Raw genomic sequence first — 13,069 nt, 5'->3', positions numbered from 1 at the left:
GAGGCTCTGTAGATTTTCGCCTCCATAAAGTACGTATTGACTTTTAGTATAAAAATGAACTCCAAATAGCGCTGGAAGTTTAGGTCTATCCTGTTCCACTCCCGTCCACCCCATCGAAGTGCCAGACCCCCTTAATGCATATGGATCCAGCTTCGTCCTTCCACTCCCCCCCCCCCCCGCCTCACAGCTCAGCCCCGTTTCTCCAGGTCGGCTTTTGCCAGGCTCTCCCCGGCTCGGCCCAACTCCTTGCGGGGCAAGAGAGGAAGCTGGAGAAAAACGCGTGGCTACCTTCGCGCGGCTCTGCTCACTTTTGCTTTTCAAACAATCGCACGCCCCCCCCCCCCCCAGTCGCTTGTCATTTCTCTCTCCCTCCGCGCGCCCCCATCTCTCTCTCCAGCCAGACCTGGTGCTTTTCTGGTGGGGTCGAACACAAGGGGGGAAACATTAACAAGGACGCCCTTGTCCTTGGCTCGTGCTCTTGCCCCATTGACAAATTTACTCCGTTTGTTTAGACCCCACTCCCCAAATTAGGGGGAGGATTGCCACCACTCTGCCATGCCCCCCTCCCTGCTCAAAAGAGCTCTTTTCACCCACTCCGCCCTAAAACGAGGGGATGGGCGGAGTTTTATTGGCTGCTGCTATTAGCGCGCCGTCTAACAAAAGCGGCCCCTTTAATCCTGTGTCTTTAGTGATTTCTGCCCTCTCCCCTCCTTCTCCCCCTCCTCTTTTTTCCTCTTTCTCCCGCTCTCTCTCTTCCGAAGGTATTCGTTCTCTCTCGCTCGCTCTTTCTCTGGCCGCTGATTGGGCGATCAGGTGAAGGGAGTGAACGCCCTACTCGCCGCTCCGTCAAGCTTGCGCGCCGTCCCGAACAGCCTCGCCTTTGAACTTCCCCGCTTTTGGCTCCGAGTCCGCTCCTTGTCCTCAGTCCCTTGCCAGCCGAGCCAGACACCCTCCGCGTCGCCGCCGATCCCCGGTTCCAGGGCCGTCGAGGGGACCCCCCTGTCAATCCTCTGGAGAGAGGGAGAGAGAGCGCTCGCTCGCCGGCGGACTAGGCGCCCCTGGATTGCCTTTGGCCTCGCTCCTCGGGCTCCTTCGCCCTGCGGCTGCCTCCTCCTCTTCCTGCTGCTTGCTCGCTCGCTCCGCTTCTCTCCTCTCCTCCCCTCCCCGCTCCCCAGCCATCCATCGGGGTACCTCGGCGGGGACTGGATCGCCCGGAGAACTGGTATGATCAGCTGAGCGTGGTGGGGGGTCGCCTTGGCTGGAAGGCAGGAGGAGGCGGCGAAGCGGAGCCAGGTGCGCGGGGTTGGGGACAGCTGGCGGCGGTTGGGCTGCTCGACGAGGCGTCCGTCCGGCACACCACCATGTCCAAACCTTCCGACCACATCAAGCGCCCCATGAACGCCTTCATGGTGTGGTCCCGGGGCCAGCGTCGGAAGATGGCCCAGGAAAACCCTAAAATGCACAACTCGGAGATTAGCAAGCGCCTGGGCGCCGAGTGGAAGCTGCTGTCGGAAGCCGAGAAGCGCCCTTACATCGACGAAGCCAAGAGGTTGCGCGCCCAGCACATGAAGGAGCACCCCGACTACAAGTACCGGCCCCGTCGCAAGCCCAAGAACCTCCTCAAGAAGGACAGGTATGTCTTCCCTTTGCCTTACCTCGGAGACACTGACCCCCTCAAGGCGGCCGGGCTCCCCGTGGCAGCCACGGACTCTCTGCTCGGCTCCCCGGAGAAGGCGAGGGCTTTCCTGCCCCCCACCTCCGCGCCCTACTCCTTACTTGACCCCAGCCAGTTCAGCTCCAGCGCCATCCAGAAGATGACCGAGGTGCCCCACACCTTGGCCACCAGCACCCTGCCCTACGCCTCCACCTTGGGATACCAGAACGGGGCCTTTGGCACCTTGAGTTGCCCCAGCCAGCACACCCACACCCACCCGTCGCCCACCAACCCCGGCTACGTGGTGCCCTGTAACTGTACGGCTTGGTCGGCGTCCAGTTTGCAGCCTCCCGTGGCCTACATATTATTCCCAGGCATGACCAAGACTGGAATAGACCCCTACTCGTCAGCGCACGCCGCAGCCATGTAACCCCCCCCGGCAAGCTCCCATCATTGACAGCCCCACATAGGGCAGGCGGCCTGGAAACCCCCAAGTCGCCATAGCCTTGGCTTGCCGGTGGAATCGGAACCCCTCCGTGGTGCATGTGATATTTGACGAGACTTCAGAAACAAAGATATTTTAAGAGCCTAAGCGAAAGCCACCTGAGCGCGGGAGAGATGTCCCGGAGACCTGATTTCACCTGGGGAAAGACTTTTAAGACTCGACTTTTTCCGAGGGTGGGAGGGCGGGGATGGGGAGACTCCGAGACTTTGTAGTCGAATCCAAAAACAAACACACAAAAGGTATTTTTCTTTCTGCACTTGGGGCTCCGAGGGGCCCCGAAACTTGTAAGAATTGTAAATGTGTCAAACTTTTAATTGCCCTTTTTGGCCGAAAGGCCAAAACATCTTTGATGATGATGATTTTCTTTTTTATTTATTATCTCAATGTCTATGAGTTTATATGATCGGATGTGAATCGGACTTGAATTCCTAAAATCCCGGAAGTATTCTGACTTAACGATTTCCTTTTTTTGCACATTAAAAAACAAGAGTTAGCTGTGTTATATATATCTATATATCTATATTTTACCATCCAGCACTAATAGCTAAAATTGCTTTTCATGTCAAAAAGATTAAAAAAGAAGCTCTTCAGAGATATTAAAAAAGGGTGAAAAACGTTTATATTTCAAACATGGTATGATAGTGTTTGCTTAATTTAAAACAGATAGTCCTTCAATTTGTGTGAATCAGTGCAAGTAGACCTAAGTTTACTTTTAGACAGAATGTCAGATATGAAGTCAGGCAGTAGAATTGTTTTTTTAATGGAAAATAAAATTTAAAAAAATGAATAACACGGTGGTAATTTAAATATGTTTTAACAATGTATTGGGGGAAGAATTGTATCCAGAAGGATTTTACCTCGTTAATTCTGTTCATTTCCTGAACAAAGACATTTTGAATAAAGACAATCTGTCGTCGAACACGTCAGTTATGTGCTTGTGAATCCAGTCTCGATCCACACAAAACAAAACCTTCTAGACAGCGAGGAAGCTGGCCAAGTCTACCTGCGCCTTGGCGGTGTGGTAGGGCCTGCAAATGCTGCAGAAAGTAGGGTCAGGATACAAACCATTTCTAATATCGTCCTGCAAGCTCGAAGATTTTTATAGATCTGGGCACAATCTTCCGGGAAATTATCCTGCTTACGCTCTATTAAAATGAACTGGGTTTTTGTGGGTAAGGAAAGCAGTTGCTCAATCTTTCCTGCCGCGGACGAACTTCCAGGGAGATCTTGCCCATAGCTTGTCAAACTCCTTTCCCATCCATCCATCCATCCATCCATCCCATCCATTTATTTATTTCGATTTCTGGGTTCCTTTGCTTCTAAGGCCTAGGGGCGTGTATGATGCTACATTCTCTCTCTCTCTCTCTCTCTCTCTCTCTAAACCAACTCTTCCTATTTTACAGATTGGGAAACTGAGGTTGAGTCAGAGACAATGACTGGCTCTCGGCCACTCAGCGAGGTCCCCAGCTAGCGATCTGTCCTCTGGGCCTCTCTGAGGCCGCAACCTTAGTGTAAGCTCCATCGAACACAGAGTGGGGGCGACTTTTGAGTAAACACGTAAATGCTTGTGCTAAGGGGAGTCTTTAATGACACTCTGTTTGCATATTTACTGCGAATGATCTCCCATGCATTCAGTGGGCTTACTCCTAATTAAGTGCGTGTCGAAGCACAGCCTGCCTTGCAGCAGTGTTCTAAGAGACTGAACCGGTTTAAAACAGGGCAATCGGTTACAGGTTTACCGTTTTCTCAGCAGTTAAGTCCCGTTGTGTTCGGTGGGGCCCATTCTCAGGCATAGGATTTGCAATCTGGTTGAGTGGCAAAGGAATAAGTCTCACCTTGTTTAGGATCAGGAAGGAAAGAGATTTGAAGGGAGGTGCAGGAGGAAAAAGGAACAGTGAAACTTAATTAGACGGAGTGGTCCATATTTTGCTTCAGGGCTGAAAAGAACTGATCAAGTTCTCGAAATGTTTCAGGTACAGTTGGCGGTACCCAAATATTGACCCCAAACTTAAGCAGCTAAGCGATTACGGTATGTCTTGGCGGAGCTCTAGCTTTCCAGAAGCGAGGCAGCGCAAAAAAAGCTCCGAAGGGCTGGGATAGCCCGAAGGAATTCGCCTTAGCCCCGTCTCCCTGCCAAGTAAAATGTAGGAAGAGAAGAGCGCTTCTGAGAATGTGCAGAATCCCTTCTGGCTGAACTAACGGCAGTTTGTGGGGCTTCTCGACCTCTAGAAATTCCGTTTCCTCGTCCCTCTGCACGTATTGCAACCACCGCCCACTTCGCCCTCATTTCCCAGGTCCCAGGATCATTTAATGTAGACTACAGACCTGATGATTTGATGACCTCCGCTCTTTCGATGGCAAAATGTAGGACTTCACTTCTTTCCAAATGTGGCGAGACAGCTCTCTTGCCCTAGGGTCCCTCTTGGTCCCTCTGCTGAGTGGGGGTCCAGGAGTGCCTCAAAAGCGCCCCCACTCCCAGTTTCCACCACCTTCCTTGCCCACGTTTCCACATTTCACTCCCCCTCCCCAATATCCCAAATCAGAGGGCGCAGGCCTGGAAAGAGGAAGGAACATCTCGGAAGGGAGGCTGGAGCAGGGCAGATTAGCATCTTGTCCCAAACAATTAACAGTGTTTGGCGCCCCTATTCATCAGGTCTCTCCTTTTGTCCTGGAAAGGATTTTTCATTAAAGGGGGAAGGAGGGGAGGATAGAAAGAAAAGATGGGGGGGCGTGAGGTGGGGAGGGCGAGAGAGAGAGAAGAAGTAGCAGTTGTCCATCTGGCTAAGCTGAATAGCCAACGTGATCCATGTTGTAGATGTTTTTCTCATTAAGTGCTCTTTGGAGACCGCTGTTAGAATTAAATGGCATAACACAATTAACATACACGGGACCTGAATGGCAGGGTAAGCAGAGGAAGAATAGATAGATAAATAAATGAGAGATCAGGCGAAGGTAAACAAAAGAGCCGAGGAGAAAAGCTTTGAAAGGCGAGGTTAGAATGGCTGAACCACGCTTGTTTAGCATGACAAAAAGAGAGAGAGAGAGAGAGCCCACTTACAAATGGGCACAATTAAGACCTGGCTTGACTCGGAGGCGACAATCAGAGGCACAGTTGCGAGGGGACACTCCGAGGCAAGCCGCAATGAATGGACCCCACAGCGGAGGCGGAGGAGCTGCGCGCCGGGCTGATTTAACCCCAGTTGACAGTTGCTGTCAGGCCCTGTGATAACACTCATAGCTCAGCGTCCTTTAACATCTAGCTAGATTAGTCTTAACGCTGCCCTCACAGGTACAGGCGGGAGGGCTGCCGTCAGCTGTCTCCTCCTCTGGAGATTTGGGGAAGAGAGTCCGGAGGGCTGGGACAGGAGCGCCAGAAGCCCCACGGAGAAAGGCCTGGGCGGGGGGGGGGCGGTGCGCTGGAGACTCGGTCTCCTGGGTTCCCTTCCTGGGCGCTAACGCAACGGGCTGGCTGGACTCCTCCGTTTGGTTACAGCGTTGACTTGAAAGTGCGAGATGGAGAGGACATTAGGAGGTGATGGTCCCAGGGGCAGCTTGGCTGTTTGGCAAAATGGAGTTGCGTGTGTGTGGATTTGTGCTTCTCTAGAAAATAAATAGATAGATAGATAGATAGATAGATAGATAGATAGATAGGTTATATTGCACCATCACCACCAACGCGGCCTCTCAAATAAATAGGTTGGTTAGCTTTGTAAAATGCTGTCGTTACTGTGGTCATCGTGTAGTCGATATGTGAAGCTGAGATTTACCTAGTTGTTGCCGCGCCGCCTCAAGGGAATGCAAAGCAGGAGAGGGGAGGGACCGATTTTTCTTCTCGCAGGATCTTTCCCCTGGAACTTTTGGGTCACACAGGACTCTTCGTCAAGGGGAATGGAAAAGGGTGCCGATTGAGCAAGGTTACATATTCCACTGCTCAAACTCGCCATTTAAACATATTCATTTTGCGAAATTCTGTTTTGATTTCAACAATAGATGTGAGGATGTCATGCCCACACGGAGCTAGAGCTGCTAAATACTTCAGCACCCCAGGTCACCCCTTCTATTTTATTATGTATTTTTAAGGTTAACCCAACACCAGGAGCTCCACGGAATATACAGCTCCTGCCCATATTTACTGCAATCTAACGATTTTGCCGAGTTGATGCTGGATAGTTTCCACTCTGCTCTACGAAGAGTCCTGTGTGATTCGAAAGTTTGCGCATTGTTATCCTTATTTGTGTTCTAGACGCCACAGAAATCGACTCGCGGAAGTTTGTGTGATTACTTTCCTCTCAACAGAAATCCAGACGAATGCCAACAGGGCAAAACTTTAGGACTGTCTTGAAACTTCATCGCTTGTCTCCCTCGCCCCGCCCCTTGCAACATTTCCTCATTCCTCCGCCAAATTACCACCTCTATCCGGCTCCTTCGTTTGCAGGTGCGTGTAGCTATTTTTATGCGTGCAGAGATAAAAATATTAAATAATCGCCATGACACCGAAATGAACCGATTACCGACTTTGATGTCAAAAGAATTGCAAAAGAAGGCGAGAGAGAGCGCGCCAGAACTATTCCCTAAAGCGAAAGAACGAACTCCTTGTCAAACCTGTTTCGCCACAACTGTCTCCTTCTCTCAATAAAATCATTAAACAAAAGGCTGCGGGGGTTAGGAGACACCACGCCTTCCGTGCGCTTCCCAAAGAGCAGGGGAAGGCAAGAGGATCCCATTTACCCCTCAGTTTCCCTCTCTCTCTCTCTCTCTCTCTCTCTCTCTCTCAGATTGGGTTGTCTGGGGTGCTCAGCGTGCCCAGCCCCTACTGGTCAGCTGGAGAGATGATGGAGATGGACCCACACAGCTGGAGAGGAGGGAGATTGGGGAATCATGCGGAGAGATTTTATTTCATTTTTAATGATCGGCCTAGGATTCTGCTGGGCGAAGGTGCGCATACCTTGCTGGTGCTGGAGTTTTGAACCGCTACTCAACTTTGGGGTTTGGGAACAATGAGGTCGCTCAACAAGTGGACACGCTACGCTTAAGCCGATTGGTACACCCTCCCCTGTCTTCCCAAAGAGATCTCAGTGTGATTCTTTGGAAGGCAGTCCCGCTGAAACCAACGGGCCCTCCCTTCCCAGTAAGGGAGTTGAGGAGTGAAAGGCCAGCCCGATTGACAGCAGGGGGAGTGGCACCCGATCCTCAAACCTGTTTGCTTGCGAGCAATCTGGCTGAGCGGAAATAGGCTGCCAATGGACGCGAACCTGGGAGCAAATCCGCTTGAACGCAGCGGGATTTACTCCCGAGTAAACACGTTTAGGGTTACACCGTCAAGGTCCAATGCGCAGCCCATTCTAACGGGCAGCAAAATCCTCTCTAGGTCTCAACGATTATGGATTGCGGTGTTAGAAGATCGCGCTATATATTCAAGCAACCTTGATGAAGTGGACTGAGGATCTGGTCTTCTTCGTCCACAAATCATTGATTTCAAATAAGCTCCCCTTTGAAGGCGGGCGGGGCTGGAAGTTCTTAATCCATTTCCCTCCTTTCAGGAAGGAAAGAAGCTATTCTTAGCTAGCTGTAAACTTCACTGACTCCCACTATTTATACTTTTTCCTAATCCTCTCCAAAGGCCACCCCTCTCAAACTCCAGCCAGGGGGAAAGTGGGGGGGGGGGTGCGCGCGCGTAAAAGAAGCGCCCCCTCATTTAGTTGCAGATGGAAACGCTGGATTCTTGGCCAACTTTGCTGCGGAGGGGATTAAACGAGCAAGGCCACGGACGTGCTGGAAAGTTTCCTTTGAAAGGACACATTAAGAAGTCTCGGAGAGCTATTACTGATTTCTGCTGATTGGTGATAATAAGGGCGGAAATTCGCCGCCGAGGACTATCAAAGCCATTCAAAGGGACTCTGGGAGATCAAACAGATCCCAGGTTGTGATTTGACAGTGCGGTTTTTAAAATATATTTTTTAATCCCTGCCCCCCTCCCTCCGTCTCCTTCTGGCTAAATTTCCTTCATTGTACTGGGTTTTTGCTTGCTGTTGTTTTTTTAAAAAAGGGAACCGGGAAATCAGTAACATCATCTTCATTCTCTAGCCCATGAAAGTATTTTGTAAGCAACGTCAATGTCTAGAACAAAAAAAAAAAAAAAAAAGGTGGGGGGAGGAGGAAGAAGATGGAGACTCTTCTGGAAACGAGACTCCGAGAAATAACCCCAAAACGAATGCACCCGCGCCGCCGCCCCTCCTTGCCGAAAGGGGCTCTCGATTTGGAGCTGTCAGCTCGGCAGACTCAGCGAGCCGTCGCTTATCGAGCTGCATCTTGTACGGAACATCTGGCGGAGCAGCTTCAAAGCGGCGGAGGAAAAGTTGCGCAGGTAAGAACACGTTCTCCGCCGCATCGCCAGACCGCGATCGACGCAGATTCCGGGCAGCTGCTGCCTCCGAGCTAAGTGGGAGCTCGCATGCTGCCTGCAGGAGTCTCGTGGGGAGGGCTGGGGTGGAGGAGGATGTGTGGGGTGGAAAGCGACGCCTGGCGACGTGGACGAGCTGCGCCAAAGCAGCGCAACCTCCCAGGAGCACCAGGGACCCTTCAGCCCAAGGAGGAACTCTGGCCCACAACTCCTCCAAGGCCTTTCCTTGGCGAGGCGATGCGCCAAGCTGGCTTCGTTAGGCTCCCTTTGGGATTTCTTAAAAAAGAAATGCAAGGGAAAAGTTGGTGTGTGTGTGTGAAATTCTGGGTTTGTGAAATTGACTAGACCAACGGAAGTGGGCTAGTTAATCGCAAAGGTCAGGAGATTGAAATGGGTTCAAGTCCTTGGCCGTCGGTTTCAAGAAGGCCAGACTGGTGGCCTTCCTACCACTCGAGAGGGGAGATTGTTGGGACGGAGGAGATGGTTGAGGAAGAGAAAAATAACAGCAAGGGAGACAGATGGGTTGAGAAGCGGGTGGAGAATGGAGAAGCAAAGTTTTAGTGGCACAGCTTCCAGTCCTCGAAGGGGATGGGCGCGAAAATGAGGGAAGGGGACGCAGAGGCGACCCCGTAGCCGGGATGGAGGAGATTCTCAGACTGGGGCCCTGGGGTGGGTGGGTGGAGGCCCTTCCCCGCAGATCCCGTGGGAATCGGTTAAGCCTTGCCGGCCAGTCGTTTACTTTTCAATTCGGGAGCGATGCGGTCCCCACGCAAGCTGCAGAGGCGTTTGATCTCTCTGGAGTTTACGGTTTCTCCTGCTAGGTCTTCATCTGCCTTTTAAAACGTTTGTGTTTTAATAGCATCTTCCTTTCTTTCTTCTTTCACACGCTTCGGCTTCGGTTCGGTCTGTTTTATAAGCACATCAAAGGCAAGAGCCAATCGTGCTTTCTTCTTTTTATTTTTCTTAATTTTTTTTTATTAGGACAAATCACCCAATATACTTCATTAGGGCCGAGCACGCCTCCTTTGAACCAGCTAAGCAAGAAATAACGTGCAAGTTCCGAGGAGGGGAAGATCACATTCCAAAAAGTTTGAGAGACTAAAAGGGGCCGGGAATGAAAGACTGCTGCTGTTGCCAAATTTTAAACCCGCGCACGGAAAGAGAAGCTCCTAACGGGCGTGGAAGGAGAGAGAGAGAGAGAAAGAAAGGGATCAGGCGGCGCCAAGGAGAGGGAAAGAGGAACGAACGTGCACGCCGGATTCCAGCGTCGTCGTCTGCACCCAACTGGCACTCCGGCGCAAAAGCGTCGAGCGCTCATCTCCGGATGGGGCTCGCGTGCGCTCCCTTGTCTGGGCTTTGTGGTCCGCCCCCTCCCCCCCGCCCAGCCCATTGTCACACTGCAATGCAATGGGATTTGCACACTTGAGGTGTAATAGCATTACTGCATTAATTAAAATTTTCATTTCACGTCCAGATTGTTTACTTATCTGCTGGAAACATATGTTGAGCGAAGTTAAGATTCTGGACTCTGCACTGTTGCCCAAGGTGCAATTCAATACCGAGGGTTGGGAGTGGGGTTGTGGGGCTGGTGGGGAGGGGGAGAGCGGAGGAGAAAGAGAAGAGACGCCTTCCGATTTATTATTACTGTATTATTATTATTATTATATCCTCCAGCCTTATCTTGGTGGCTATAAATTATAAGGATACTCCATTGAGCTGAATATTAAGATTATATTCTCTCTCACCCCCAATTCCCGCGCCCCTGAACATCGCTTCCTAAAGCTGGCCAGATCTCTGGCTCTTTGAAATAACCAAGCCTGCCTCTCTCATTCTCTCTCTCTCTCTCTCTCAGTCCCCCTTCCAGCAATCCTACCTTGCTTAGCAGCCAGGGGGTACCCCATGGCAGACAGACTCCCATCACCTCTCTTTGGCCATGCAGAGAAGGTGGAAGAGGAAGTCCCGGATGCCTGGAGCGGCTCTTGATGCTGAGAAGCTCTGGATCATTTGTGTGCCTTCAAACGGAGATGCGCTTCTTTAAAAAACGTGCAAAAAGGCGGATATATTTCGACGGGAGAAGCGTTGGCTTCACCGCCCAAAATGCTTCCCCCACTTCATTGCTTTTATTTTTATTAATTTTAAAAAGAAGTTTAAAAAGCGTTCTAACAAACCGCCAGACATTTCATTTAGATCCGCCCCCCCCCCGCGCCGCTGTATCTCATCCGGATGGACCGGAGATGCAAAACCTCTCCCTCTCTCTCTCTCTGGTCTATTTTATTTAAGCAGCAGAGCTGCTCTGGAAGAGGAATCCAATCTCTCCTTATCTCGCCCAGGCCTCCTTTCAGGCTGAGATCAGAGCAGGGAGGATGGAGGGGGTGGGGAGGGGAGGGGGGGAAAGAAAAAAAAGAAGAGAGAGGGGGGTAATTGTTCTTTATTCCCCCCTCCCCTTTTAATTTAATACGGCAGCCACCGCTTTCAGGTCATTTATATGCCTAATTTAGTGATAAAAGTCAATAAGCAAGGATCACAGCGTTGTCCCCTCCTTGTAAGTATTTCAGAGGAAGCGAGGCTCGGGCGGAGCGCGGGTGGGGAGACAGTGAGAGGAAAAGCAGTTTCCAAATCCTGGGCTTCAAAGCGTCCTTCTGGCTGCTCAAAAAAAGAGGTTTTTTTTTTTAGTGTAATGAGGCTGATATTTGTTTGGCGGTAGCTGTCAAGCCAGTGTGGCTCTTTTCTTGTAGGCACCGCTTGCATCTCCCTCCCCACGACGCTCCGGCAGGACCCACCGCGAGAGTCGGAGAGCGAAGCGCACGATAGGATGATAGAATCGCTCCTTCCCCAGGATTCCCGCATAGGAACACCGCGGTGTGTTTCACCCCGGTTTGGACCAAGCCCCTGTCACGAAATAAACAGATTGCTTCTCCATTTGGGGTGCGTTTTGCAGGGTGGGGAATTGTCGTATGTGGTATAGGCGGAAGAGGCATTTCCCTTCCCACCCCCCCACCTCTAATTTTTAAAAGAGGAACGGTAAGGTGTCACCCTCCCTTCCTGGTCTATCTGTAATTGAATCTAGGTCAGTATTCTAAAGCAAGAAAAGTATGCTTGTGACTTTCCTACATCAGCCTAGAATTTAGGGGAGGGAAAGGGAGGGGGGTTCCTTGCAATTTCATTTAAAATGTAATGGTGGATGAACTGATAAGCAAATGGTGGGGGAGGGGGCCACTGCTTAAAAGAAAAAAAAATGGCACGGTTTTAATATGCTTCCAGGTGGGGGGAAATGATTTACATGGGAGTTTATTTCCTCTTTGCTGATATGAAAGAATTACAGATACAAAACCCACTGATCTATAGAATAAAAAAAAGAAAAGAAATGTTATTTTCCTGTAAAGGTATCAGTTCATTTATATTCATTTAACCATCCATCCATCAATTTAGTTTCTCACTCCTTGCACATACTCCTTAGCTCTGTTAAAGCTTCCCAACCAATATACTTTTCCAGAATATACAATGAAGTTCCCACTTAAAAAAAAATAAAAATCATGGGCTGAAGTAGGTAAAGATGAGACCATTTCCACCCTAGGGGAAACTAACACACACAAACACACATTCCCCCCTCTAGAGAGAATGAGCAAGGCTGAAATTGAATCAGTTGCATTCATTCATATACTGTTTATGGAACTGATTCACATTTACCAATACTCATTCTCAATATAGAAATATGTATGGTATAAGCACCCCATAACATTCGTTTTGTTGATAATAGACTTGATTAATATGCATCATGCATTTATATTGTAAATGTAAGATTAGTATTCAAATATATAGTACAGTACAGTATTATACACACACACAATGGGATTGCGTTGTTTATATTTGCACAACCATTTTATACGCATATACATTGGGTGATATCCGGTGTTATGCATATCCTGACATTAAAATCAGTGAACTTGAGTGTCCATTCATGCCAGTGAGTCAACTCTGAGTGTGACTAACTCTGAATAATCACCCAGTATATTTATATTGTGTTTATTTTCATCATTAAACACAACATCTATACTGCAGTCAACACAATGTAAATGTGCATATTTAATCGTTAATGAAAGAAACGAAAGTATTTTTTTTCCATTTAGAAAGAAAAGATCAGATTAGAGTCTCATAAGAATAGTCCCATCTGGTTTTAAAATCGGTAAGAGATTTTAGCTGGGTTAGGGTGGGAGGAATTGAGAAAGAGAGAGACACTTTGCTCTTTGTAAATAGTATTAAAGAATGCAAGGCCAACCCCTTTCTTCCCATCAGCGGAACATCCTAACATTAAAGTCAAGCAAGACCATTATAGAAAAGCTCATTCTTATCTTTAGCGTCTGCACATTTGGTCAAGATATGGAGTGCTTTAAAGGGCTTTTCTCCAGTGTTTGACTCTGGCAGGCTTACTCAGGTGAGAGGTTTCAGGAAAGGAAGTGGGATTATTCACCAGCAGGGGTGGGGATGGGGGGAGTTACGAATTCAGGCTACT

The 13,069-nt window shown here is 49.5% G+C and overlaps 1 protein-coding gene across 1 annotated transcript; it reads left to right on the top strand.

Moving 5' to 3' along the window:
• The first annotated feature begins 615 nt into the window (after positions 1-615).
• Positions 616-3,368, top strand: SOX14 (SRY-box transcription factor 14). The gene has a single exon (XM_083614965.1). The coding sequence runs from the start codon at positions 1,362-1,364 to the stop codon at positions 2,082-2,084; it is 723 nt and encodes a 240-aa protein (XP_083471091.1). The 5' UTR covers positions 616-1,361; the 3' UTR covers positions 2,085-3,368.
• Positions 3,369-13,069: the final 9,701 nt, after the last annotated feature.

Source organism: Podarcis filfolensis, assembly GCF_964270895.1.
Source record: "Podarcis filfolensis genome assembly, chromosome: 5".
NCBI lineage: Eukaryota > Metazoa > Chordata > Lepidosauria > Squamata > Lacertidae > Podarcis > Podarcis filfolensis.
The sequence above is the reverse complement of the archived record's forward strand: the minus strand, read 5'-3'. Positions and strand labels throughout refer to the sequence as shown.

Coding starts and splice junctions, on each gene's coding strand:
- SOX14 (XM_083614965.1), top strand. CDS start 1,362: ATGTCCAAACCTTCCGACCACATCAAGCGCCCCATGAACGCCTTCATG.